Raw genomic sequence first — 27828 nt, forward strand, 5'->3', positions numbered from 1 at the left:
GAGGTTGGTTTTTGTGATAGGCTGGGCTTCGTTCACAACCTTTTGTAGTTTCTTGTGGTCTTGGGCACAGCAGGTGCCATATCAAGCTGTGATACAACCAGAAAGAATGCTTTCTATGGTGCATCTATAAAAGGTGGTGAAACTCGTAGCGGACATGCCAAATTTCCTTAATCTTCTGAGAAAGTAGAGGGTTTGGCGGGCGTTCCTAACTATAGGTTGGCATGGGGAAGACCGGGACAAATTGTTGGTGATCTGGACACCTAAAAACTTGAAGCTGTCTACCGTTTCTACTTCATCCCCATTGTTCTCCACTGCGCTTCTTGCAGTCAATGACCATCCCCTTCGTTTTGTTGACATTGTTGTAGCACCAGTTCATCAGATTCTCTATCTCATTCCTGTACTCCGTCTTGTCATTGTTTGAGATTCCACCCACTATGGTGGTGTCATCAGCAAGTTTTCGAGCTGGAGGGGAATTGGCCACACAGTCATAGGTGTATAAGCAGTATCGTACAGGGCTAAGGACACAGCCTTGTGGGGCACGGGTGTTGAGATGATCATGGAGGAGGTGTTGTTACCTATCTTTACTGATTGCGATCTGTGGGTTAGGAAGTACAGAATCCAGTTGCATACAAAAGCAAGCAAGTTAAGATAAACTTTTATAAATCATTGGTTTGACTTCATGGATTACTATTTCCAGTTATTACCATATCTTATGAAGGATGACAAGTCCTTAGAGTGGCTGAAAAAGAGATTGATCCAAGTGATAATAGAGATGAGGGACTTCAATTATGTGGAGACATTAGTGAAGCTGAGTAAGTTTTCTTCAGACTGGTTAAGAATAGATTTAATGAAGGTGTTGAAGATTGTTAGAGCTTTAATAAGAAAATAGGAGAAACTGTTTCCAGCGGACATAGATTTGTGATAATTGGCAAAAGAGCAGGATGGTAATGAGGAGAAGAAAAAGAAAATTACATTTTGATTATGCTGTGGAATACACTGCCTGAAATGGTGGTGGAAATAGATTCAGTAATGACTTTTCAAAGGAAAGTGGATATAGGTTTGAACAGGAAAGATTTGCAGGACACTGGGAAAAAAAGCAGGAGAATTGGACGTATTGGTTAGCTCTTTCCAAGATGATACAACCTTAGTGGACTAAATGGCTTCCTCTTCTGTATCCCTCTCTGATATAGCTTGAACTACTATCCATTTACTTATAATTCTGTAAGTTCGAAGGTGTGGTTAGCTTTCCCGCTCTTTGTCAGCAGTTTAAAAACATCAAACTGCTAGTTTGAGTTGTGGATTTTTTTATATAGATTTGGGTTCTGAGCTGAACTGAATTTAAATTTAACACACAATTGTACTGCTATCTGCTATAATATTCTGTACCTGACAGCAGCTAAGAGGCCCTTTTCAATCAGAGCCATGGGATTTTACTGTGGTCACTGATTGCACTTCCTGGTATTTAAATGCAGTAAAAGGATAAACATGAAAATCAACGGCAAAGGAGACAGGAGAACTATTTCCCACAGAAGAATGCCTGTCTATCAACAAACACTCTCAAGTTATGAATTAGGATTGTTGGAGGCCTTTCTGCTGTTTGTTCTCTTTCAGAAGGAAGGAAGGAAACTCCCAGCTGCTCCAACGGGGTGGATGTTGTGTAACATCTGATAGTTTGGACAGTGCAGCAGTCATGATTGTTGTTATCGTCATTATTCCTCAATGACAGGAAGCTGAGGTTTCCACTGATGTCAAGCTCAAGTTGATATCTGTGCTGTCATTCTAATGGATAGAGTTGTGTCGGTGCCTTGTAAGTTCCTGGAAAAGAACAAGCTACATTGTGAGCCTCAGTATCTTTGCTTCTTTATGCGCTGTCCTCAAGCCATACCCTACCCCATCCTCAAGTGGAACTATTTTCCTTTCCTTGACTTCTATTCGAGCTGCTTTCTCCTAACTTGACTTCGCAAATATGGTAGTCAAATGTGTTGTTTAAAGAATGATCTTCATTATATTAATAAATATCAAAGTTTAACAGTAACTCAGCAGAACAGTAATAACTATGAAAACAGGTGTACTCATAAAACAAGTCTTGCAGACTGAAAAGCCCTCCCAACTCTGTATGTGCTCAGAACCCTCAACAGACACCAGTAAAACAATTACGTTGGTGAAAAAGCTTATAAGAACACTCTACTCAAAATGACACTCTGTAACACTGTTTTTAAATATGCAAAGTTATGCCATCATCAATTTCAGAAATCACTCAGATGAGTTTGATGGAGGGAAGTTGAGAGCATCACCCAACAACACTCTTTTTCCAATGAGGAAATCCTCATCCGTACAGGTGCACTCATTCCTGGAGAACCGAACTTGAGAAAGTGAAGACTTGATGTGAGTAAAAATAGCAGCGTTTTGGATGATCTCAAGTTTACAGACATTAGAATGTAGGAGACCATCCGTTGATTTGGAATAGTCAAATCCTGAAGTAACAAAGGCATGAGCTGAAGCATTGTGGAGTAAACTTGGGAAATGTTAGACAATGGATGTAGGCTGTCTTTGTGATGGTGCAGTTAAGTAGTCTTAGGTTCATCTCAGGGTCAAATGTGACACCAAAGTACAGCCTTGAACAGTTGCTAGGGAGATATGGAGTCAGTGACTGATTGTAGACTCCTTTAGTTATGGTTAGAAAAAGAAAATGAGACTGTAGAGAATAAAAACAAATTCAGCTAAAATTTTCTTTTCTGAGCCATCGAAAATGTATTTAGGAATGTTTCATTGTGTATGATTGTTAATTACAGAGAGAATAAGCTAGCAACCTAATTTCAAGCACTAGATACTCTGTTTAGAGTCCCGTATATATGCCACCTTCAAAACATTTTTGAGAGTTTTCTGTATTTGGCCTGTAATAGTTTTTGGTTTCGTTTATATTGTGATCTTTAGAAGCTGGTTCTCACTCTCAAAGAATTGATTCAGTCTTGCAAACAGTCTGAGATATTTCAAACAAATTGGCTGAATTACCATACAAGTATGTGTTCACTCTTTAATAACTGGAGACAGATTCAAGATTTGTTCTTAACTTTGGTGCAAGACTGTGTTTTTCATTCAAAAAGCCCTTTAGGGAACCTTTGTTTAACAGATCTGGAATTAAAATTCTAATGACCGTGAAACTACTGTCATAAAAACCCATCTGATTCAGTAATGTCCTTCAGGAAAGTAAATCTGCCATCTTTGCCTGGTTTGGCCTACATGGATGATGGATCCACAACAATGTGCTTGACCCTTGAACGCTCTCTAAAATGGTCTAGGAAGCCATTCAGTTGTATCAAACCTCTAACCAGTTTCAAAAGAATGTAACCAGAAGGGCCACCTGATATTGGCTGAGGGACCGGAAACAACAGTGTCAAACTCAGACTTGTCAAAACTGCAGAGTCCATCCTCTCTGATAACATCTGGAGGCTTGTGCCAAAATTGGATGAACTGTCAAACAGACTAATCAAGCAACAGCCTGACATAATTGTACTCATGGAATCATACCTGACAGACAATGTCCCAGACATCACCCTTCCTGAGTATGTCCTGTCTTATTGACATGACAGACCCAGGAAAAGTGGCAGCACAATAGTATACAAGTCAGGAAGGAGTTGGCCTGAAAGTCCTCAACATCAACTCCCACCCAATGAAGTCTCATGACACCAGGTTAAACATGGGCAAGGAAACTTCCTGCTAATGAATCAGTACTCCTCCATGTTAAACATCGCTTGGAGAAAGCACTAAGAGTTGAATATACTCTGGGTGGGGTCCTCAATGTCCATCGTGAAAAGCGGCTAAGTAACACCATTACAGACTGAGCTGGTCAAGTCTGAAAGGATATAGCTGCCAACTATGTTTGGAGCAGATGGTGAGAGAACCAACAAGAGGGTTCAAAACATGCTTGACCTCTCTCACCAGCCTGCCTTCCACAAATACATCTGTCCACGACAGTATTAGAATAAATCACCCCACGGACCCTGTAGAAACAAAGTACAATCTTCACTTTGTGGATACTCTCCACTGTGTTGGATTCCACTTTCACTGAGCTAACTGCATAGATTTTGAACAGAACTCAAAACTGGGCAACCATAAGGTGCTGTGGGCAGCATGATTGTACTCCATCACAATGTGTAACTTCATGGCCCAGCATGTCTACATTGTTAACACAAAGTCAAGGGATTAACCCTGGTTCAAAGAGTGCAGGTGAGATGCCAGGAGCAGCACCGGCTATACCTAAAAATGAGGTGTCAACCTGCTGAAGCTACCTCAAAGAACTACATGCATGTGAAACAGCATAAGCTACAAGTGATAGAGCTAAGCAATTCCACAACCAAGGGATCAGACCTAACCTCTGCAGTCCTGCCACATTCAGCTATAAAAGGTAGTGGACATTTAAACAACTCACTAGGGGAGAAGACTCTACAAATATCACCATCCTCAATAATGGGAGAGCCCAACACTTCTGTGCAAAAGATTTGCTACAATCTTGGCCAGAAATGTTGAGTGGATGATCCATCTCAACCTCCTCCAGAGACCCCCAGCATCATTGATGTTTGTCTTCAGCCAATTCAATTCCCTCCACATTATATCAAGAAGTGGCTGAAAGTAGAGGATACTGCAAAGACTATGAGCCCTGACAATATTCTGGCAATTGAAATGAAGACTTGTGCTCCAGAACTTATTGTGCCCCTTGCCAAGCTGGTCCAGTATAACTCTCACACTGGTATCAACCGAGAAATGTGGAAAATTGCCCAAGTAGGTCTGTACACAAAAAGCCAGACAAATTCAACCCAGACAATTATCATCCTATCATTCTACTCTTGATCATCAGTGAAGTGACGGAAGGGATCATCAGCAGTGCTATCAAGCAGCACTTGCTTAGCAGTAACCTGCTCATTGACACCCAGTTTGGGTTTCAGCAGGGTTACTCAGCTCCAGACTTCATTACAACCTTTGTTAAAACATGGACAAAAGAGCTAACTCTAGGTGAAGTGAGATTGACTGCCCTTATCATTGCCACATTTGACTGAGTGGAATCACAAAAAGTGGAATCACAAAACATCAAGGAATCTGCAAAACTGGAGTCAATGAGAATCGGGAGGAAAACTCCCTGATGATTGAACTTATACCTAGCAAAAGGTTATGGTTGTTGGAGGTTATTCAGTTTCACAACATCTCTGCAGGAGTTCCTCAGGTAGTGTCCTAGACTCAGCCATTTCAGCTGTTTCATCAATGACCTTGCTTCCATCGTAACATCAGAAATAGGGATGTTCCTGCATTCTTCAACAGTGTTTAGCACTATTCGTGACGCCTCATACTGAAGCAGTTCATGTTCAAATGCAGCAAGACCTAGAGAAATGCAAGCTTGGGCTGACGAGTAGCAAGTAACATTCACACCACAAATGCTAGGCAATGATATTTCCAATGAGAGGAAATCTAACCATTGTTCCTTGACATTCAAAGGAGGTGTCAACCTGATGAAGCTACAAACTAATCAACTAAGCTACGCTCCCTGGAGGTAATGTGGAGGCAGGTTTAGTGGAGGCAGGTTTAATTGAGACAATCATGAGTGCATTAAATGATTGTTTCTATTCAAGTAATGTGCATGGCTATGGGCACGAGGCAGGGAAAGGCACCAAGCCACAATGCTCATATAGGGAACTTGTGCAGACAAGATGGGCCAAATGTCATCCTCCTATTCAACAACAATGTTGTGATTACCATTGCTGAATCCCCCACTATCAACATCGTTAGGGATGACATTGATCACAATATAAATATTGTGGCTACAAGAGCAGGTTAGAAATTAGGAATCCTGTGGTGAGTAACTCAACTCTTGCCTCCCCAAAGCTGTCCACCATCTACAAGGCACAAATCAAGAGTGTGATGGAATATTCTCCTCTTGCCTGGATGAGTGCAGCTCCAACAACATTCAAGAAGCTTGACACCATTCAGGACAAAGCTTCTCACTTGATTGGCACCCCATCCACAAACATTTATTCTCTCACCAATGACGCACAGTGACACCAGTGTCTGCCATCTGCAAAGTGCACTGCAGCAACTTACCAATTCTCTCTACATAGCCACCACCATCTAGAAGGACAAGAGCAGCAGATACATGGAACACAACCAGGAAGTTCCCTTCCAAGCACCTCATCATCCTGACTTGGAAATATATCGCAGTTCTTTCACTGTTGCTGAGTCAAGATCCTGGAACTCTCTCCCTAAAAAGTACCATGGTTGTATATGGGCTCCAGTGGTTCAAGAAGGCAGCTCACCACCAACTTCTCAATGGCATTTAGGAATGGACAATAACTGCTGGCCTGACCAGTGAAGCCTACATCCTATGAAAAAAAAGCAATATTTAGTTGCTATAGCTTTCACTCCAAAGTCATAGTTTTTTTGGCAACTTGGCAAGCTAAACTTGAGAACTAAGAAATAAATCAAAGGTCGACCTTTATCTCGTCGTCTAGGTATAGAACGGTTTAAGTGAGGGGTGGAGATTTTGCTGCGTATGGTTAACACCAGCTCAATTGAGAAATGCTAACTTGTGAGTAAGTCCCATGTGTAAAGTTGTGATATTTTGTGATATTGTAAAGAAATACATTTCTTAGGAGACAGATTTCATTCTGTTTATGTGAATCAAGTATAACATGTAGCTTGGTGTTCCTTAGAGTTTTTTTGGAAAGGATACACCAATGACAAGTGTATGGCTATGATATCTAAGACAAGCAACAAAGGCCCTTCTTCTCACCGTCCTCAGGGCATGAGGGCATGCTGTAATTTAGCTGGCTATTAAGGAGCAGAGGTGCTCGCCAGGTGACAGAGGATGTAAGGCCTGTTAACAGAATTGACATACACACATGCCCTCACGTACAGAGAGGCACATGCAGGCACAGATGCGCACAGACAGAAAGGCAAATATGACACTGAGACATGGGCATATGTGTACTTAACACATACGTGCAAAGACAGGGACGTACAAAAATGCATGTAGACACACACGCATAGACACATGCAGGTACAGCTATAGAGATACAAACCCGCATGCATTAACAGATAGACACACTGTACAGACACGCAGATACAGACACACAACACATACTGCCACATACTCGGCGCAGGTTCTGACCACACCTATTGAGATGACATCAGTCTGTGTGATTGCCAATTATAATGGAGAGGGAGAGATATAGAGAGGGAAAAAGATATGAACGGCACAAGTGTAAATCGACCAGAAGCTGTGATAGCTTTGCTGTTGCTCAGTGCTGTTTCGCCTTTCCCCATATGAAGGAGCCGTGTCACGATGGGCTGTAAGTCGAACCCGATGCCGTGGCGCCAACACCAGAATTCGGGGCAGAAGGCGATGGAGCCGGTGTTGGTGATGGAGCGGCTGGCAGTGACCACGGGGGGGACGGAGCGCTCCTGGTACCGCTGCATCTTCCCATTCGGGCTGGTCTCTCTGGTGGTGGGGATCGCCGCGACCAGCATCACCTTCTCGGTCAGGGAGAGGCGGATGGACGCCGCCAAGCTGGTCTCACTCTCGGTGCTCGGCTTCAGCCTGATTCTCATTTCGGCTGCTTTCGGTTGCTGGAAGGTGCACCGGGACAGGAGGGAGCGGCGGGAGGTCAGTTCCCCGGCCGGGGAGAGCATCTTGTGAGACTGCGGCCAGTCTGAGCGCTGGCAACCGGGAGAGATGCCTTAAATACCGCGGGGGGAGAGAGAGAGAGCGGGAGGGAGCAGCGGCTCGGGACCGAGTCCCCCCCCCACCCAGCCCAACCCCTTCCATCCGTCACTTTAGCTGCTCCAGGTGAAGCTGAGCCGGATTGAGATGGAAAAGACTCGGTGAGTGATGGGTGAGAATCGGTTTTGGTTAACGCCAGATTCCGGGAAGCCCGGTTTATAAAAGTCCCACTTTCGGTGGCGGACATTGAAAACAGATTGAACAAAGCCAGGCTGCGGCTGGACTGTGAATGAAACCTGCTCCATGATGTCGAGGACTTGGTGATGCTGCCCTCAGCACCGTGAGTTTTCGAATCAGAAAGAAGCGATGCCTTTGTGACTGTTCCGGACTCGGTGCCTGTGTCAGGAATGGGGCTTCTCTGCATCTCCATCTCTCCCTCACTTTCTCTGTCTCCTTCTCCCTCTCTCTCCATATTTCCACTCCCTTTTCTCTACTCTCTGCTCATTTTCTCCACTCTCCCCAATACCTACCCCCCCCCCCCCCCACCGTCTCTCTGACCCTCTCCCTCTCAGTCTCTATGACTCTCTATTTCCAAATAACGGCAGGAATTCAAACCTAATCTCTCTGATTGCGGATTGCAATCAAGTGATGCAGTGAGCTTTAGACACGGTGCTTATTCAACAAGACAGACACTTTGAAGAAGCGACAATTCAAAGAGAGTTTGGGTGAATGTATCAGACTCGCTGACGAACTCTCGTTTTCAATATAGAGGTGGGGATTTTTTAAAATGAAGATGGGTTAGTAAGAGTTCCCACCGATCTCCTGCAGGGAATAGGGGTCCCTGGATGCCAGTGAAAGAAAGATTGGTTGGGGCTGTGATGCCTTACACAGCCAAATAGCCTGTCAACAATCATTGTGGAATATAAGACATCGTATGAATATATCTTATCCCGGCCAGATTCAATACGTGGGGAAAGGGGGTGGGTGGAAGATAACCATCAACCAGAAGAAAGTTTATTTTAGAAACGTTTCAGTGAAGATTTCACCAGATTTTAGAACTTGTTGATTTCAATCAGATCACCACACATAATAAAATTCAAACACACAGTCCAGGAACTATTTCAACGTTTCAGGCATTCTGAGTTCCTGAAAGAATGTGGTTTTGTTTGGTATGGCAACGTGGGGCTGATTCTGTGAATCGCACTTGCTGCCTTCCTTCAATCTCTGTATTAACATTGTACTAGGAACAACTTGCTGGTTGAGTGGCTCAAACTCAAAGACCAACCCTTTGGTTGAAGTGGTGGAGGGCTGCTGGTGTGGGAAGGGAAATTGGGGTGACCACATATAACAATATACAGGATCAATCTTTTCTAAAACCTAAAACAGCAATACATTGCCGCCTTAAACTAGAATCCCAATGTTGCTGGGCTGACTAACAGCCAGGCTTATTTAAAAAGATGACAATTCAGTCTGTGTGGAATGGACAGGCCATGAGGAGGGACTTCTGACCTAATATTGTTAGACGTACGATGCTGCTAAACATGATGTTTTCCACGTGCCTAAGACGTATTGTAGATAGAATTTCCCTGTGACCCGCTGTTTCCTGTTATTTATCTTACAAAGTAGCCCAATATCTTAATGTACATGTTGCAGTTGCCAGCAGAGGGTCTCTGCACTGCCCTAGTATGCAGACATGACAATTTCTAACTAATAAATACACATTGAAGGGCAGAGACCTGATCTGATTGTTCACTGCCCTTCTTATTTATCACAGCTTGTCATAATCTCCAGGGGCTTGTGACTCATTTTTATGAATATTATCCTCTCTATTATGGTTTGTTTTTTCAAAGACAGTTCTGGTTCCAGTGCAATCTAAGATCATGTTCTGTTTCATCATTTTACATTTTGAATGACCAAAGCAAATGATTGGGTTCCATCTGGTTGTGAAATTATGCTACAGATAGTGGTCTAAGAGTATATTTAGCAAAGGTATTAATCTGTTTTGGTAACCATTTACCTGTAGTGACATGTAAAGGTCAAATTGGACCTGTATCTTGAAGGAAAATATGACATTGACTAAACCTGCCTGGACAGCAGGAAGGTTGATTACAAGTTCTCTTGCAGCCTACAGAATTTCCCTTTTTGAAATAAATGGGTTCATGCCTGTACCAACACAGTTTACAAACCTGTTATACAATTTATCAATCCATAGAGTAATTTTAAAGCCTTGGTTTCCAACACTGTTCTTTCAAATCGTTAGTAACTTAGTTGTATTTCACAGAATAGCAGAATTGTTAGGCAGAAGGAGGTCATCTGGCCCACCGTATCTGCAATGGTTCTCCAGATGAACAATTTGCCTGGTGTCCTTCTCCTGCCTGCTCCTTGTAACTTGGCAGATGGTTTATTTTCAAATAATCATCTAATTTCTTCTTGACTGCCTCGATTGAACTGCCACCAACCACTCCCAGGCAATGCATTCCAGACCCTAACCACTTGCTGTGTTGAAAAAGATTTTTCTCATATCACTTTTTCTTTTTTTTGCCAATAATTTTAAATCTGTGCCCTCTAGTTCTTGACCCTTTCAATGACTAGGACAGTTTCCCCCCTGTCTACTTTGAATACTTTATTATAATCTCCTCTCAGCTGAAGCTTCTCATCCCTAAAACCATTCTCTTAAACCTCTTCTGCACTCCAGTGCCTTCACATCCTTCCTAAAATGCGATGTTTCACAATTATTTGTTTTATTTATCTGTTTTATAAATGCAGAAGTACCCAAACCAATATCTCTGTCTATTGGAACTTAATTGACTGGGGTGCAAAGTAAATGTTTGGGGAAAAAAGTTAAGATCAAGTAAGTTATCATTAAGTATGGACTGAGTCGATTTTCTCTGATTGGAAAACATGCCAAACTGAAAGGTATCAAAGGGAACAACAGATGGCCAAGAAATCTAGCCTGTTGCCATCAGCAGTGTCACAGTGAGTAATGTCTCTGCTGACAGCAGATTGCAACCAATATGGTGCTGAAGAGTTTTAAAAATACTTGTTGGACATGATGAATATGCCGTGTTAAATGGTACAGCAAGTGTAGTTATTGAGAAGCATTTACAGTCAGTCTGCATCCTGCACACTTGTGTGTGAGTGGTGGCAGGGAGAGAACTGCTTTCTATCTGGCCTGCAAACTGAAAATGCCTGGTGATGTAGCCCATTAAAATGGAACAACTGCCTTTGTAAGTAATTTGCTATAAAACCCAATAAGCTTTATAATTCACATTCTCCTTAGCAGCATGGTGAGGAGTTAACTTTGTGTGTGTTTCACTGCAATACTGTACAGCAATCCATATGAAGGAAATCATTATTTAATGTTTCCATTGTTAATTATATGGTTCATTACTGGTTTGACAAATACCCTGACAATATTTTCGTTGTTGGGTGACGTGCCGGAGACAACTAGCTTCCAAGGTCATGATATTCCATTGCATGTCTCTTTCTTTGTCGACCTGGGCAGGATATAACCCAGCAAACAACACCCTATGATTCTGTAATTAGATAAAATGATGAATATGGGAACATTTAAAAGGTCAAGTGGCCCAAAAGGCCATCCTTTTTTCCAATTCAACCCCACCTACTCTCTCACCATACTCTCTTGGGGCTGGGAGGAAGGTGTTGGGGGGTGGGGGAGTGAGTGAATGTCTATTTTCCTCCTTTTGAGTCTAGCTGTGCAGTGACCAGGCAACAGGCTATAAGAAATCCATGTGTTGTGGTTTTAGCACATCACAGAGCAGACGCGCACAGGACAAGGCCTAATAAACAGAGCTGCACCAACAAGAGAGCCTGATCGAAGAACTGAGATTGGTGCTTTTTTTTAATCCTATAAAATCAAACCCTGGTACAGCCAGCTGCTTGAGGGAGGCGGGGTGGAGGCGTCCATTATTATTTTCACTGGGTTCTCAACTTGTGTATTTTAAGCACTTTAAATCAAATATTTGGCCTGGTTATCACTTTGCTCTCTGTATCATGTAATCTCTTGAAAATGAGATTGGCTGCACTGTATGTATTACAAGTAAGAATGTATGAGTTATAAGTAAGAACCTAGGGAATATGTTTGACTACAAACTTGCTGATGCTGGGTTCTGAATTAACTAACACAATGCAATGTTGTGCAAAATTTTACTTTGCTTTTTAGGATATGCTTAATGCTGCTGTGAATCAGGGCTGATGGATTTGCACTTTGATAGTTCCCTGAATCTCACAAAAAAGTGAAATTGTTACAGAAATTTCTCGAATGAAGCATTCACCTTGTTGATATTTTAATGGCATATCATTAATTCCCACATTTTCCTAGATGTGCTATATTTTTGTACCTTATTTTATATGCCTTTTCTTCAAACAAACACTTCTGGTAAACTATGATGAAATCCATTGAAAAGCCTAGGCAAAGTCTTTGTGCTGAATGTTTTGTGTAATATCACTTTGAATAAAAAATACTTTCACTGAACATTGTGTTGGTTTATTATTTCTTATAGGACAACTAAATCAAATGAGGGAATTTTAATTAGAGCAATCTAACGTACTGTACTCAATCAACAGGATCACCTACTGTAATGAACAGTCACAGTACTGGTGTTCATATTACAAATAACCCTGGTGTTCATGTTGTTATGAATACCTTTTGTATATTGTGCCTCTGTGAAGCACTTTGGGACATTTATCTATGTTAGAGGCACTATATAAATACAATGCATTGTTTTAAGGTGGTATTTGCAAGTAAGTATTTGAATGCATCTATATCATTTCCCTCTGAAGAAGAGTCATATGGACATGAAACATTAACTCTATTTCCGTCTGCATCGATGCTGCCAAACTTGCAGTGATTTTCCAACATTGCTGTTTTCCAGATTTTCAGCATCTGCAGCATTTTGCCTTTTAATCATTTTCTCTTGTCATTAATCGCTTCATCTACACCACTGTTAGCTGACTTCCTAGTTCTCTCTGTATCCTTCTATCCATTTCTCAATATGTACAGCTCACCTACATACTTCACCCAATATTTGTGAGAAATATTGCTATCCATTTTGCTTTACAATGATTTTCCTATGGCTTTCTCTTGGCCTTCACAACCTCCTTTTTATTATATCCCATCTACTGTTACTGTCTTCGTGTCAAGCTCCTCTTCTATATCCTAACATATATTTGGCTCCAATTCACAGCTATGTTTATTGCAGTGACAATTCTTACCTCCCTTTTGAAAGGAGGAAAGAGTATGAAGTGCCTTACGACCTCTTTAAGATAACTAAAGCATCCACCCAAACAGACAGAGCCTCAATTCATCTGAAAATGTCACCTCTCACGAAATAGTTCTCCCTTAAGTGTCAATTTTGATTATGTGGCCAAACTTAGGAATCCAAAAGTAGGATTTGAGCCCATAATCTTCTGATTCAAGAGGAAGAAGGCTATCACTGAGCCCAAGTTACTAGAATTGAGTGAAAGAAATCAGGTTTGAGATTTGTAGGCAATTTAGAGAGTTTTGCAGTAAGTAGGATTGGAGGAAGGCTTAGTCTGAAAGTAGACTGGGCAAGGGAAATGTTTACAGTTAAAATGGGAAGGATCTGAAAATGTACTCAGTGCTGTTTAAAATGTTGCACATCTAACAAGAGTTGGTACTGTGTTAGTTGGACCTCTAAATAATGAAACTAGGCAGTAGGAATTACATTAAAAATACAATGGAGAAAAGGCCATGCAGCCCAACCAATCTATGCCAGTATTCATGATTAATAAAGAGGTTAGAGCAAAATAACTGTGACAGATTAATTTATATGCTGCTTCCTGCTTGTTAGCCTGTTTGTTCACTATAATCTCAGTAGTGAAAAACCTGGAAATGGAGAGGTGCTACACAAAACAAAATAAGAAATATTAAAGATGTAGAAGGGGAATACAATGAGTGATGAGAGTAGAAAGGAGTGTTAAAAATTATCAGAGGGATATAACAATGGCTTTTAAATATGTGAGAAATAAACAGATAGTAAGAACAGGGTGAGACTACTTGTGAGGTAGAGGAGCCAACTGGTGGAGAGTGAAAAGATAGCTTGGTTAATGAAAAAGCATTTCTCTGCAGAGTTCTTTAACAAAGTTCTTAATATATGACAGTGGGAGTATTTGAGGAGGACATCAACTGGGCAGCACTGGAGATAAGGTTCAATGGAAAATCTACTTAAAAAAAGTAATGGAACCAAAAATATATTTTAACAATTATTGGAACTTAAAATAGAAAAACCACCTAGTGAGAAGGAGATGTTACTTTGTACAAGATATTGATGAAGACATGGATATAGCACTGCATCAGCTCTGGGCACAAAATTGCAGGACTGAGATTAGAGCTATGCAAAGTGAGTAGTGAAGACTCACAAGAACAAAACCAACAAAGGTTATTTTATGAAGACAAGCTTAAAAATTGGAGCACTTTTCATCAAAGCGAAGATTAATCCAAGTCTTTGAAATTATGAAGGGCTATAAATTGTTTCCAGTGACTGGCAAATCAGTGACAAGGAGAGGCAGAGCCATTTTATCTCTAAAATAGCAAATGGAAGTATTAGGACATGGAATTCATGAGGAAACCTTGTATTAAGGCAGCCTGCAACATCATTGAAAGGTACATTAGATTTCTAAGGAAAGACCATGAAAGGGAAAAGTCAAAGGATTGAGGTTAGGCAGCTCCAATTGAAGAGCTCACGGTGATGCAGTGGGATGAGCTGAATGGCCTCCTTCTATGCTATAATTATTGTGATTGTGGAAAATGTGTACAGAGTTGAAATCATTGCTTCTGCAATTGAAACATCAGTATATGGTTTATAGCCTTCAACAATCCAACACACTGAAATGTCTAATTTTTGTCTTTTTCTTCCAAACATCCAAAAAGGACTGAAGGAACTTTGCTGGTTCAAAATTGCTCTAATTTCTCACTTGAATAAAGAAACTGGCCCGATTTGGGAAGCATATTTTAATTCAAGAAAAATAGGAATTATTTACCCAATGTTGGAGTGCCATAGCTGCTGACCAACAGCAACACTCAAGTTGATTCCAACATCTATTCCCATTCCTGATTGTCTAGGTGACCCACCAACAGATGTCTATCCAACTCCACACATTAACATACTAGTCTCAATCAGGAATTCTAAATGAGGCATAAGCAAGGCCTTATTACAAGAACACTGAAGTATTTATTATTTTATATTTGATCACCCTGGGAGTATAATCAGATACCCTATCTGCTGTAGCCTTGTGACATTGGTCATAAACCTTAAGAGGCTGTGTACTAGACACCCAGGTCTTTTTCCCACTCCACAGCCTTAGGTTCACGTTCACATTTGTTGTGAGCACAACACATGTTCATAACCTTTGTTTTTTTAAATAACATCTGTCATCTTACCTATACCTGCTGTAATCTATTTTTCTCATCTGTACAAACTTCCAATTTCCCCAGCACCTTTTTCTAGGCTGATATCTTCAGGTCAGCTACTTGTCTTTAGTGCCCTCACTGGAAAGCAAAGTGTGGTAACTGATCAACAATCCTTTTTAATTGGCCTGAGAGGATAGTGAGCACAGATTAAAGCCCCCAGATGATCAGTGCAATTTATGTGGCTTTGATAGATCACATAACTGTGAATAGTACGATCATAGAATCATAACATCATACAGTGCAGAAGAGACCCTTGAGTCTGCACCGATACATTAGAAACACCTTAACTTCCACCTAATCCCATCTGCCAGCACATAACCCATATCCCTGAATGTTATGATATGCCAAGGTCTTATCCAGATACTTTTTAAAGGATGTGAAGCAATCTGCCTCTACCACTCTCCCAGACAGCGCATTCCAGACCGTCAACAGTCTGTGGGTAAAAAAGTTTTTCCACACATCACTCCTAACATCCTGCTCCTCAGAAGGTTGAACCTATGTCCCCTTGTGACTGACCTTTCAACTAAGGGGAACAACTGCTCCTTATACACTCTGTCCAGAGAGTGTCTCTCATAATCTTGGAACACCTAGATCAGGTTCCCTTCTGCTCCAGTGAAAACAACCCAAGTCTGTGCAACCTCTCTTCATAACTTAAGTGTTCCAACCCAGGCAGCATTCTGGTGAATTTGCTCTGCACCCCCTCCAGTGCAATCACATCCTTCCGATAATGTGGCGACCAGAACTGCACACAGTACTCTAGCTGTGGCCTCACCAAAGTTCTATACAACTGCAACATGATTTCCCTCTTTAGTAATCTATGCCTCAGTTGATAAAGGCAAGTGTCCCATATGCCTTTTCATCACCCTACTAACATGCCCTTCTGCTTTCAGAGTTCTGTGGACAAGCACACTAGAGAAAAGAGTACAGAAACCCCTGGGATTTTGAAGACTATTAAAACAAAACTAGTTTAGAATAGAGGTCGCACTGTGCCTTATATATATATATCATAATGAATCATGAAGTGCCTCATATATACCATGCGAAATAGACATATATACTGATAGAGAATTTTTAATAAATATTGTAGATATAAAATATATTTTCAAATGTCTTGTAAGCCTTGGCCAAGATGCAGTCTGCCCCAAAGCACAATGGAAAACAAGCAGAATTAGACAGGTCACATTCTTTGGAAACAATAAGGTATAGAATATATTCACTTTTATCAGTAAAAAACCCCGCAGCTGCAAGATACCAAGGTTTCAAAATGAATAGAGGCATTTAGCTTGTGGTTGCAATGACAAGACGTATTCAACTTTTACTGATAAGGGAGTAGCTAGCAGGCAGAGTAAAATGTCTCCCTCCCCATTCCCAGGGTTTGCAGGTGGTGAGGGCTACCCTTGAATCTGTGTACCGGATTTGTGTAAGTAAGGTTACTAGGCAATGGGGGAAGAACTTCTGGATCCAGGTGACCAATGAATTCCTAATTTTGCTAGAAGGTAGAATGCTATTGGCCAAGGTAAATAATGTGTACTAATATAATTGGACATCCAGTTTGGATGACAGATTGGGTGAGAGAAATGAACCTTTGAAAAGGTATATCTGTCTTACACATGTAATGTAACATCAGGGAGAAGTTGGAGTCTTCTAGCTGTCTCTCTCACAATTTGTATTGGTCAAATAAAGAATGTCTTTAACTGCATACTGTCTTTTGCGAGTCTTTATATTAGCTGGGTTCAGCTCAATACATAGCATCAGAGAGAAGCCTCTGAAAACCACCTTACACCTGGCATAGTCGGCAGGATCGGTCACAGGAGTAAGGAGGCAAGATGTGTTTCCCAGAAGTGGATGAATATATATTTAATTATCACCCAGTAGTTAGGGGAATGCGCGTCTGGCAGCCAGAAGCCAGAAGTTGAGCAATCCAAACCGGGGAACTTAAACTGCGCTTAATGTAAGGGTTGAGGGACAGACTTTTGGATCGGCTTATGGAGCAGAGCAATGAAAGCCGCACAGTGGGAGAAATGTCAAGGAATTAGGCCATATGAGAGGGTGACGGATATTTCGGACACTAGGAAATTCCAGTAAGGGATTGAGGAAAAAAGGGGTGAAGGGACAAGAGCCAACACGAAGGGGTGGGGGCAGTGTAGGTCCCAGGATGGAGTTTTCCAGTGAGAGACTTGTGAGTAAAACCTGAAATGGTAGTGACGTGAAGGGCCACACGATGGCGTTGAACAGTCCAGATTTGGGAGATTCTGGATGGGGATCTGACAATAGTTTGATACAAACAGTAGTGACAGAGTATGGAAAAATGCTAAAAAAAACAGCCAGTACAAAAGGCGTGGTGGAGAGGTCAGGACAAAAATAAGATAGAGATGGCGGCTATGATACCAGCCATTATGATGAGAAACCACCTCCAGAGGGAGGCAAAGTACAAGCAAATGGCCATTGCAAAGGCAGTGCAGGAAGGAGCAATGAATACCCCAGTGGGAAGGATTGTGATGGGACAATCAGGTCCCACAATAGTTCCCCCAATAGTGGGAGAAAGTGTAAAAGGGAGAATGGATTTGGGAAATTCAGCTAGGAAGTCGTTCAGACTGATGGTAATCACCTTCCCATAAGAACATAAGAAATAGGAGCAGGAGTAGGCTATCTGGCCCTTCGAGCCTGCCCCGCCATTCAATAAGATCATGGCTGATCTGTCGTGGCTCAGTTCCACATTCCCGCCCTCTCCCCATAACCCTTAATCCCCTCTCTTATCAAAAACCCATCAACCCGCGTCTTAAAAATATTTAGCGAGGTAGCCTCCACCACTTCAACGGGCAGAGAATTCCAGAGATTCACCACCCTTTGAGTGAAGAAGTTCTTCCTCAACTCCGTTCTAAACCGCCCCCCCCTTTATCTTGAGGCTGTGCCCCCTAGTCCTACTGTCCTTTCTGAGCGGGAAGAGTCTCTCCACCTCTCATGAGGTACCTCTGTCTGCTAATATGGCCCCAATTCAAATGGTAATAAAAGTCTATGTGGACAGAGGGGGAATATCTGCTTTCACTACCCAAGAAAGACTGCTAAGTATCGCTAATGGCAGCAGAGACGCAGATACTTATGGATAAATTAGGTCTGTTACACCAAGAGCATCAAAATTCAGCCATTTGGGAAAAAATGGATGAGTTAAAGAAAGTTCATAATTTAACTTTAGATGATGTGAGGTTATTAGTGAAGGGAAAGTTAGCTAGTGCCAGGTAACATTTTCTACTCCCTGTGTTACAAGGGAGAGATTGGATATTGGCAGAAGGCCAAAATGATCAACAAAAGTACAAAGCATTTTAAAGGGGTATCAAATGAGTAATCAGTAGGGAAGTGCCAATTGGACCAAGATAACTTTAGTTAAACAAGAACCCAAAGAATCAGCAGAAGACCAAGGGGAAAGAAAGTCCAGGGCTTATGTAGAAACTGGAGCCAGCCCTAACAGGGATGATGACATGTTTTTGGGTCTACTTAAAGAAGGATTAGTCGAGTCCTGACTAGAATCATAGAAATGGGTCTCTGGATAGGAAACAATTATTGGGACATTATGAATTGGGCTATGTAAGCAGAACCTAATAGTAAGGAAAATCCAAAAATAACCCCAGTGCAGATGGATAAGACAGATGCAAACCCAGATTAAGGTAAAGGAGTATGCTTTATGGGAAGAAAGGGCATTTTGTGAGAGAATGTCAAAGTAAATGGTGCAAAAGGTTAAACTGGTGCAAAAGGTTAAATCTCACGGGATCAAAGGTAAACTAGCTAGATGACTACAGAACTGGCTTGGCCATAGAAGACAGAGGGTAGCAATAGAGGGGTCTTTTTCTGATTGGAGGTCTGTGATTCGTGGTGTTCCGCAGGGCTCTGTATTGGGACTGCTGGTGTTTGTGGTATATATATAAATGATTTGGAAGAAGATATAGCTGGTGTGATCAGTAAGTTTGCGGACGACACAAAGATTGTTGGAGTTGTGGATAGTGATGAACATTGTCAGAGAATACAGCAGACTGGAGAAATGGCAAATGGAATTTAATCCAGATAAATGCGAAGTGATGCATTTTGGTAGATCTAATGCAGAGGGGAGCTTTACAATAAATGGCAGAACCATCAGGAGGACAGACACAAAAGAGGGATCTGGGTGCGCAAGTCCACAGATCCTTAAAGGTGGCAGCACTGCTGGAAAAGGTAATGAAGCAGGCATATGGCATGCTTGCCTTTACTGGAGGGGGCAGAGAGTATAAAAGTTGGCATATGATGTTGCAGCTATATAGAACGTTGGTTAGGCCACATTTGGAATACTGCATCCAGTTCTAGTTGCCACACTACGAGAAGGACGTGGACGCTTTGGAGAGAGTGCAGTAACGGTTTACCAAGATGTTGCCTGGTTTGGAGAGTCTTAGCTATGAGGTGAGATTGAGTAAACTAGGGTTGTTCTCCCTAGAAAGACAGAGGTTAAGGGGCAACCTAATAGAAGTTTATAAAAATATGAAGGGCATAAATAGGTGAACAGCTGGAAGTTTTTTCCCAAGTCAGAAAGGAGAAACATAAGGGGTCACAGGTTCAAGGTAAGGGGGACAAGGTTCAAAACAGATATGTGGGAGACGTATTTTACACAGAGGGTGGTGGAGGCCTGGAATGCACTAGCAAGCAAGGTGGTTGAGGCAAACACACTAGGATCACTTAAGACTTATCTAGATAGCCACATAAGCAGACTGGGAATAGAGGGATACAAACGGATAGTCTAGTTAGGAACACATGATCGGTGCAGGCTTGGAGGGCTGAAGGGCCTGTTCCTGTGCTGTATTGTTCTTTGTTCTAAATCCATGAGTAATCAGTGTCATAATTACCAGAAAAGGGGCATGACATGAAGGATTGTTGGCTGAAGGGGAGAGGGAAGGAAGGACAGGGTCCCAAAGCACCCCCCTTCAGTGCAGCAGATATCACAGACAGTAATTCAGATGACAGCAGATGCGTTGCAAAAGTTATCAGCACAGAAATGACAACTAGTGAGTCTTGAGATTACAGAATGAGGTCCCCACATGTATGAAAGGGCAAAATTAGGGGGTCATTATTATTATTATGATGTTAGTGGATACTGGGCAATCATATCCATAATAGATTTATCCTTGCAGCCAAACTATACAATTAGCAGGAGTAGCTGGAGGAACTAAGTTTGCTATATTAAGTGAGTGTACTATATTAAACATTGGAGATTAAGAGGTGAATAAGGGAAAGGTTAATGAATTTTATGCATTTTGTACCTAGCATATATCACAAACATAATCCTTCCTCGTGGCTGATCTCCTCAAGCTTATACTGCTCCTGGCACCAATATAAATTATTTATTCATTTTTTTCCTCACTTGTTCATGTCTTTCATTCTTTAACTTTTATTTCCATAAAGGCAGATATTTAAGTGTGAATGTTATTTTATAGACATTGCAAACCTTACCTGTTTGTACCAGCTAAACACAGTTAAACAACTGCAGATGGTAGAGTGCAATAACGGTTATTTGGCAGGAGGACTCCTGTTGGGAAGCCATGACTACAGAAGTTACTTCAATGGAGAAACTGCTGAAGCCGCTGGAATAGCTGTGGATCGTGACTGAAGCTATCAGACTGAAGACTGACTGAAGCCGGGGGCTGCATCTTGGCTGGAAGCGGAAGCGTTGCGGGTCCTGACTGATACCAGAGTTTGCGTCGTGACTGATGCTGAGAATCATGATGTTATAAATACCCACACTTAGTCGTGTTCAGAGAGAAGCCTGATAAACCACTGTTAGGTACCAGGTCTCTCCCAAAGATTTTTGAAATAAAACTACTGTACTTAACAGTCTCAGAGGTGTCTTTTACCTACAACAGTTTGGAGCCATTACAATTCCAAAGATTCCATTAATCTCGTTCCCCCAATCCAGGATTTAAAAAGGAACCCAATAGTGACGATGCTTCTTTAAAAGAGGTGATTATGAAAAGACTCCCTCATTGGAAGTGGCACTTACTCTAGCTCTTCCTTCAAGTGCCCCCAGGATACACGTACATTTTCTTTGCTGACTGGTGCTGTTATGAGTGGAAGATAAGTACATGTTATGGGATATTCCATGTTGTAGAGGGCTGGCTATAATGGGGTTGATATCGGACTTTACAGATTCCTGGATACATTATGGATCTAGAAATGGCAGCAGTAGGCGTATTGGATGAGATGTAACTTGTTGGAACTATTGGAAGGAGATGGTCCAAATCTAGATGCAGAGTGGCTACTCAATGTTATGTGTTGAAGCCGCTGGTCCAAAGATCGTCCAGTGACTCCAGAAGAACAAAGAAAGAACAAAGAAAATTACAGCTCAGAAACAGGCCCTTCAGCCCTCCAAGCCTGCACCAACCATGCTGCCCGACTTAACTAAAACTCCCTACCCTTCCGAGGACCATTTCCCTCTATTCTCATCCCATTCATGTATTTGTCAAGATGCCTCTTAAAAGTCACTACCGTATCCGCTTTGACTACCTCTCCCGGCAACAAGTTCCAGGCACCCACTACCTTCTGTGTAAAAAATCTGCCTTGTATATCTCCTTTAAACCTTGCACCTTAAACCTGTGCCCCCTAATAATTGACTCTTCCACCCTGGGGAAAAGCTTCTGACTATCCACTCTGTCCATGCCTCTCATAATCTTGTAGACTTCTATCAAGTTGCCCCTCAACTTCCGTCGTTCCAATGAGAACAAGACAAGTTTCTCCAACCTCTCCTCATAGCTAATGCCCTCCATACCAGGCAATATCCTGGTAAATCTTTTCTGTACCCTCTCCAAAGCCTCCACATCCTCCTGGTAGTGTGGTGACCAGAACTGAACATTATATTCCAAGTGCAGCCTATCTAAGATTCTACAAAGCTGCAACATGACTTGCCAATTTTTAAACTCAATGCCTCAGCCAATGAAGGCAAACATGCCATATGTCTTCCTGACTACCTTCTCCACCTGCATTGCCACTTTCAGTGACCTATGTACCTGTACACCCAGATCCCTTTGCCTTTCAATATTCTTAAGGGTTTTGCCATTTACCGTATATTTCCTATCTGTATTAGACCTTCCAAAATGCATTACCTCACATTTGTCCGGATTAGACTCCATCTGCCATCTCTCTGCCCAAGTCTCCAACCGATCTATATCCTGCTGTATCCTCTGATGGTCCTCAAATCCACCAACCTTTGTGTCATCCACAAACTTACTAATCAAACTAGTTACATTTTCTTCCAAATCATTTATATATATTACAAACAGTAAGGTCCGAGCACTGATCCCTGAGGAACACCATTTGTCACAGCCCTCTTCAGAAATGCACCCTTCCACTGCTACCCTCTGTCTTCTTTGACCGATCCAGTTTTGTATCCACCTTGCCAGCTCACCTCTGATGCCATGCAACTTCACCTTCTGCACCAGTCTGCCATGAGAGAGACTTGAAATCCATTTGGACAACAACCACTGCCCTACCCTCATCAAACATCCTCGTCACTTCCTCAAAAAACTCTATCAAGTTTGTGAGACATGATCTCCTACAACACAATGTGGAGAATAATGACAGCTTGTGGAAGCTGTTTCCAGATTGCTATAGTCTGAGACACATGTATCGAACTCTTTGGTCTTCAACAGAAGTGGGAGGAAATTTAATGGTGCTGGAAGAGTGGCAGTTCCTTCCATATCAGCTCAGGGATTTTGGAGGGTCGACCTTATTCTAGGACAATAATTTTTGACTGCTGAGATTGATCCTCGCAACCTGTAACAGAATGGAAGCTGGTCAATTAAAAATTTTCCAACACACGTTACTCACTTGTCACAAATTTCTATTTGACCAAAGTTGATCAACGCTAATGGAATTGTGGCCACAGAAACACCTTCGTGGACACATCTGGTCTTGTTGCCTCACCTTACCCAATTCAGTTTCATACCAACAGGGCAAGAAATCCCTACCGCTCTCATACTCAAACTGATCTCATTCCTGGCAGGAAAGAGGTGCTGCTACTGCAAAGGCCTCTAACCAGCAGGTGCTCAGTCCTCAAATGAGACATCTTTCAGTCAGAATGAATAATATATCGTATGAACATGGAGCTGGAGAAAATCGGGAGAAACAGGACCCTTCCTCTGGGGGCTAATCTCTTACCCATGCTTCCCACCCCCAACAATTCAACAAGCCCCAGGGTTCACTACTGAAGACAGACCTCACAATGTCCAATGGGGTCTATTGCTCCTGCAGTAGCTCATGGGTCTTATTACTGGGTATCTTCTCTCAAATGTATAGAATTATATATCTATTTATTAACTCCAGCTTATTCCCCTGGTGGATATTCTCATGATGTGGAGATGCCAGTGTTGGACTGGGGTAAGCACAGTAAGAAGTCTCACAACACCAAGTTAAAGTACAACAGGTTTGTTTGGTAGCACAAGCTTGTGGCTTGCGCTACCAAATAAAACTGGTGGATATTCTCAAACAATGGACCATAATATGCACTCTGTATAATATCTGATCTGGTATCATGCTTTAGAAAATTATGATTTGAAATCAAATTAGGAAGAGTTTCCTCCTGGCTCATTTGAAGGGATATTGATTATGTATTTGCCCAACAGAGATTTTAATGGCAAGAGCCTTTCTTGAAATGGTGCATCCTTTTAAGTAGGACCTCATGGTAAGGTGCCACATTAAGCTAGTTTGCAGGACTAAAAACTCTGGTTGAAACTGTTGGCAAACTAGTCAAGCTTTTCCTGCATCTCAATTAGTTGAGACAGCACACTACAGCCAATAACATTGTGCTTATTATCTGCCTAGAGATAGAGCATACTTGTTCAAAGCAGGTTGCCCTATGTCTTGTTGCTTGTTGCTGTGTAGGCTAGCTGGAGTCTGCATAATTGACTTCAATAGCTACAAAACACACACAAATGAGATTCAAACATTTGCCACTCAAATAGGAGATGCCATATTTAGCAAGCTGCAGCATTCTGCTGCTGTAAACCTTTCCAGGAAACCTAATTACTATAATATGCTTTAGAATATAGTAACAACATGAGGATTAATTTGATGCAACTGAATTTTTCCTCTGAAGTCAATGTTTCATGGGTCTGCAACGGCAATGTGTAGTATCATGACCACTTTAAGGGGACATACCCTAAGGGCCACGTGATCAGTCGGGACACATGGAATGTTGAGGCAGGAAGTTGAGCCAATGGAGTGTAAGGGCGCATATCCTGGGTTAGAAGAGGATCTGCAGTTGGAACCAAGAAAGAGTGGCTTTTAGTCACATAGTTATTCTGTTTGTAAATATTGTTATTTGTTCATTGGCAATAAAACCTTTTGTTCCTTAACTTCATTGAGTCACCCTTGGTTTATTACATTGGCGACGAAGAAAAACTTTCCCTATCCTTGAGGATTGCAGTGCGCAGTCAGAGAAGGAAGAGACTGGTGTGTTGAAAATAAGAAGCAAGGAAAGGTGCATGCTAAAATGCCTTTGATCTGGAAATGAGAACAATTTTACGCTGAAGTAGAAAACTGGGACAGTATATTGAAAGTCTATGCACCTCTTTGTAGCAAATGAAGAAGAGCGGAAGGTTATTCTGCTCATAGTTTGTGGCCCACAGACTTACAGCTTAATCAGAAGTTTAACTTCGTCTGATGCTCCAGACACCAAGTCTTTTGACCGGAAATCATTTCAACCCCCGACCCTCAATCAATATGTTGACGTACAAATTTTACTCAGCAGTCTGGGAGACAAGTGAGACAGTCCCAGGATTCATGGCCTGGTTGAGTGTCTTAGCTGAGCATTGCAAATTTGGCCCAGCTTTAAAAGAAATGTTAAGGGACCATTTGGTCTGTGGCATTAACAGTCTAATTATATACAAAATAAGTTATTGACTGGAACCAAAATCTGTCTAGAATATGCTGTGGAGCTGGCCCAGGTGATTGAACGTGCAGAACAAGGTGTGCCATACAAGTAAACTACTTGTCGCGAGAAATGGCTGTTACGAAGGGCAAACCCAAATGAGGACATTAAAGTGTCCAATAAATAAGATATAGCATTCAGGGCATTAGTTTGTTTTCAGTGTAGGGAAGAACACTCCCAAGAGGCATGCCGATGTAGGAATTATGCATGTTTCAAATGCAAAAATGATCATTTACAAGTATGGTGCAGAGTGAAACTCTTAAGACAGATTATGCAAAAAGAAACAGTTTAACTCCTTTGAAGAAACTAGATGAGAAACCCAACAAGGGACCTGAATCATGCATCCTTAACCAGGTCCAACTGATTAAAATGCCCCCTAGAGAAAGTCTGGTCGTAAGTGGCAGATCTCTTAAAATGGCAGTCGGGCTACAGTCATAAGGAAGTAAGCATTTTGTTACCTTCAAAAAGCCCTCCAACCATTGAGATTGAATGAGTCAGGAGCTATACCTGTAGCGGAGAAACATTACAGACTTTAGGGGCAGCCACAGTCACAGTGTCCCACAGAAACCAGACAGCACAGTTGCCTGTCTTAGTAATTAAGAGACATCAACCTTATTTAACTGGATGTGATTGGCTCCAACAGATTAAACTGGAGTGGTTAGAGATATTAAATCTGCAAGATGAAGGTTTTCAGGAACTTCTATGTAAATATTCCAAGATCTTCCAAAATGAGCTAGGGTGTTTAAGGGGAACTAAAGCTAAAATATATATGATTACGGAGGCAACACCTACATTTTTCAGGGCTTGCCCATACCCTATGGTACACACTGAGGTGAAGTTGAGTTCAAAAGACTGGAAGATTTAGATGTAATAAAGCCTGTTCAACTCTCAGAATGGGCAGTACCTATAATTCTTATCCTAAAACCAGATTGGACTGTAAATATTTGTGGGGACCCCAAAATGACAATTAATAGAGGAGTTCAAATAGATAGATACTCCGCTCCTAAAATTGAAGCCCTCCACACAAAACTAGCCGGAGGATTAAAATATACCAAGTTAGACCTCAGTCAAGCCTACCAACAGTTGGAATTGTCTGAAGATTCACAGAGGTTGGTAACTATCAACCCTCACAAGATTCCAAAAGGCCTGCCAAATATAATGTATTATCTTGACAATGTTTTAATACAGGAACCACGCCTGAAGAACACAGGGTAAATTTGGAGGAGGTTTCAAAATGTTTTAAAGAAGAAGGTGCCAGGCTGAAACGGGAGAAATGAATTTTCCAAGCAGATGAAGTTATCTATTGAGGTTTTAGTTTAAGTTTATTTACTATTCATCACAAATAAGGCATCCATGAACACTACAAAGACGTTACTGTGAAATTCCCCTGGGTTGATGCAAAAGGGTTGCACCCTTTGGAAGACAAAGTAAAAGCGATAAAAAAGGTTCCGCTGTCAACAAACGTCGCTGAATTAAAATCATTTTTTGGATTGGTATTATTATGGTAGGTTTTTAAAAATATAACAATCATCTTAGCCCCACTCCACCGATTGTTAAAGAAGCATCAACTTTGGAGGTCAAGAAAAGACCAGAAAGAGGCATTCATAAAAATCAAAAGGCTCTGTAGTCGTTGGCATCATTGGTGCGTTACAATCCAACCAAGCCACATTTGGGCCATATATCCCTAATATTAGTGGATGCCCACTTCAAGTTGGTGAAATGCATGACAGCAGCTGCCACCATTGATAAATTGAGAAAAATCTTTGCTATTCATGACAAAAAGATCTTTGTATCAGATAATGGTGGATGTGCCATTCATGACAGAGGTGTTTCAGAGATTTGTAAAATCGATTGGCATTTACCATGTTAGGTAAACATCTTACTTCCCCAGCTTCAAATGTGTTGGCAGAACATGCTGTGCAAACTTCCAAAGCTTCAGTGAAGAAACAAGTCAATAGACCTCAATCGTTATGTATTGCCAACTTTTTTGCTGTCTTATACCACAGTGCCAAATGTGACCATTGGGGTCATGCCAGCCAAGTTGCTAATGGGACCCGCTTAAGGTCACATTTAGATATTATATCCCCAGAATTGGCGCGAAGGGTGGAAGCTAAGCAAGCCTTTCAGAAAGAAAATCATTACTTAAGAAAGAATGATAGAGTTTTCTGTGAAATTTGAGAATTTAATCATGGTTAGAAATTTCACAGCAGGACCAGCATGGGTAGCTGATAAGATAATGGAAAGGACAGGATCTGTCTGCTATATCATAGAGGTATAAGGTTGTCACATCAAGAAACATGTAGATCACCTGAGGAGGAGAGTAGTGCCTGATACAAGGGATCAACAGGAGACTCCTGCAGAAAATTGAGATCTGCCAGGGTTGGTTACAGGAATCCTGGGTGTAAATGTGGAACCAGAGCAACCAGTGTTTTCTGTAACTAAGAAGACAGCAGCTACAGAGGAAGAACTAGATCCTGGGTTTGTCTTTCGCCTTTATTCGACCTGATTTTTCATTTCCAGGTGAACCTACTTCAGAGCTGAGAATCAACTTTAGAAGTCAGCAGGTCAATTAAACTTATGACAAGTTGCCTTGGGGTTTTCCTGATGTTCTTTTTGAAAATTGTTGCTCAAGTTAATAATGTTTTTTGTTCTCTGCACAGGTGACTTCAGGATTTGGGCAGGGTGGGGGGAAGGATGAGGGCATGGCCCAATAAGGGGATGTTCCCT

The 27828-nt window shown here is 41.7% G+C and overlaps 1 protein-coding gene across 1 annotated transcript; it reads left to right on the plus strand.

The window, feature by feature from the left end:
* The first annotated feature begins 7330 nt into the window (after positions 1 to 7330).
* On the plus strand, positions 7331 to 7684 carry LOC145354725 (transmembrane protein 100). Its single transcript, XM_080206178.1, has one exon. It carries the CDS (start codon positions 7331 to 7333, stop codon positions 7682 to 7684), a length of 354 nt encoding a protein of 117 aa, XP_080062304.1.
* Positions 7685 to 27828: the final 20144 nt, after the last annotated feature.

The sequence above is a fragment of the Carcharhinus amblyrhynchos genome, chromosome 18 (genome assembly GCF_965287045.1).
Source record: "Carcharhinus amblyrhynchos chromosome 18, sCarAmb.v2.hapA, whole genome shotgun sequence".
Classification (NCBI taxonomy): domain Eukaryota; kingdom Metazoa; phylum Chordata; class Chondrichthyes; order Carcharhiniformes; family Carcharhinidae; genus Carcharhinus; species Carcharhinus amblyrhynchos.

Coding starts and splice junctions, on each gene's coding strand:
- LOC145354725 (XM_080206178.1), top strand. CDS start 7,331: ATGGGCTGTAAGTCGAACCCGATGCCGTGGCGCCAACACCAGAATTCG.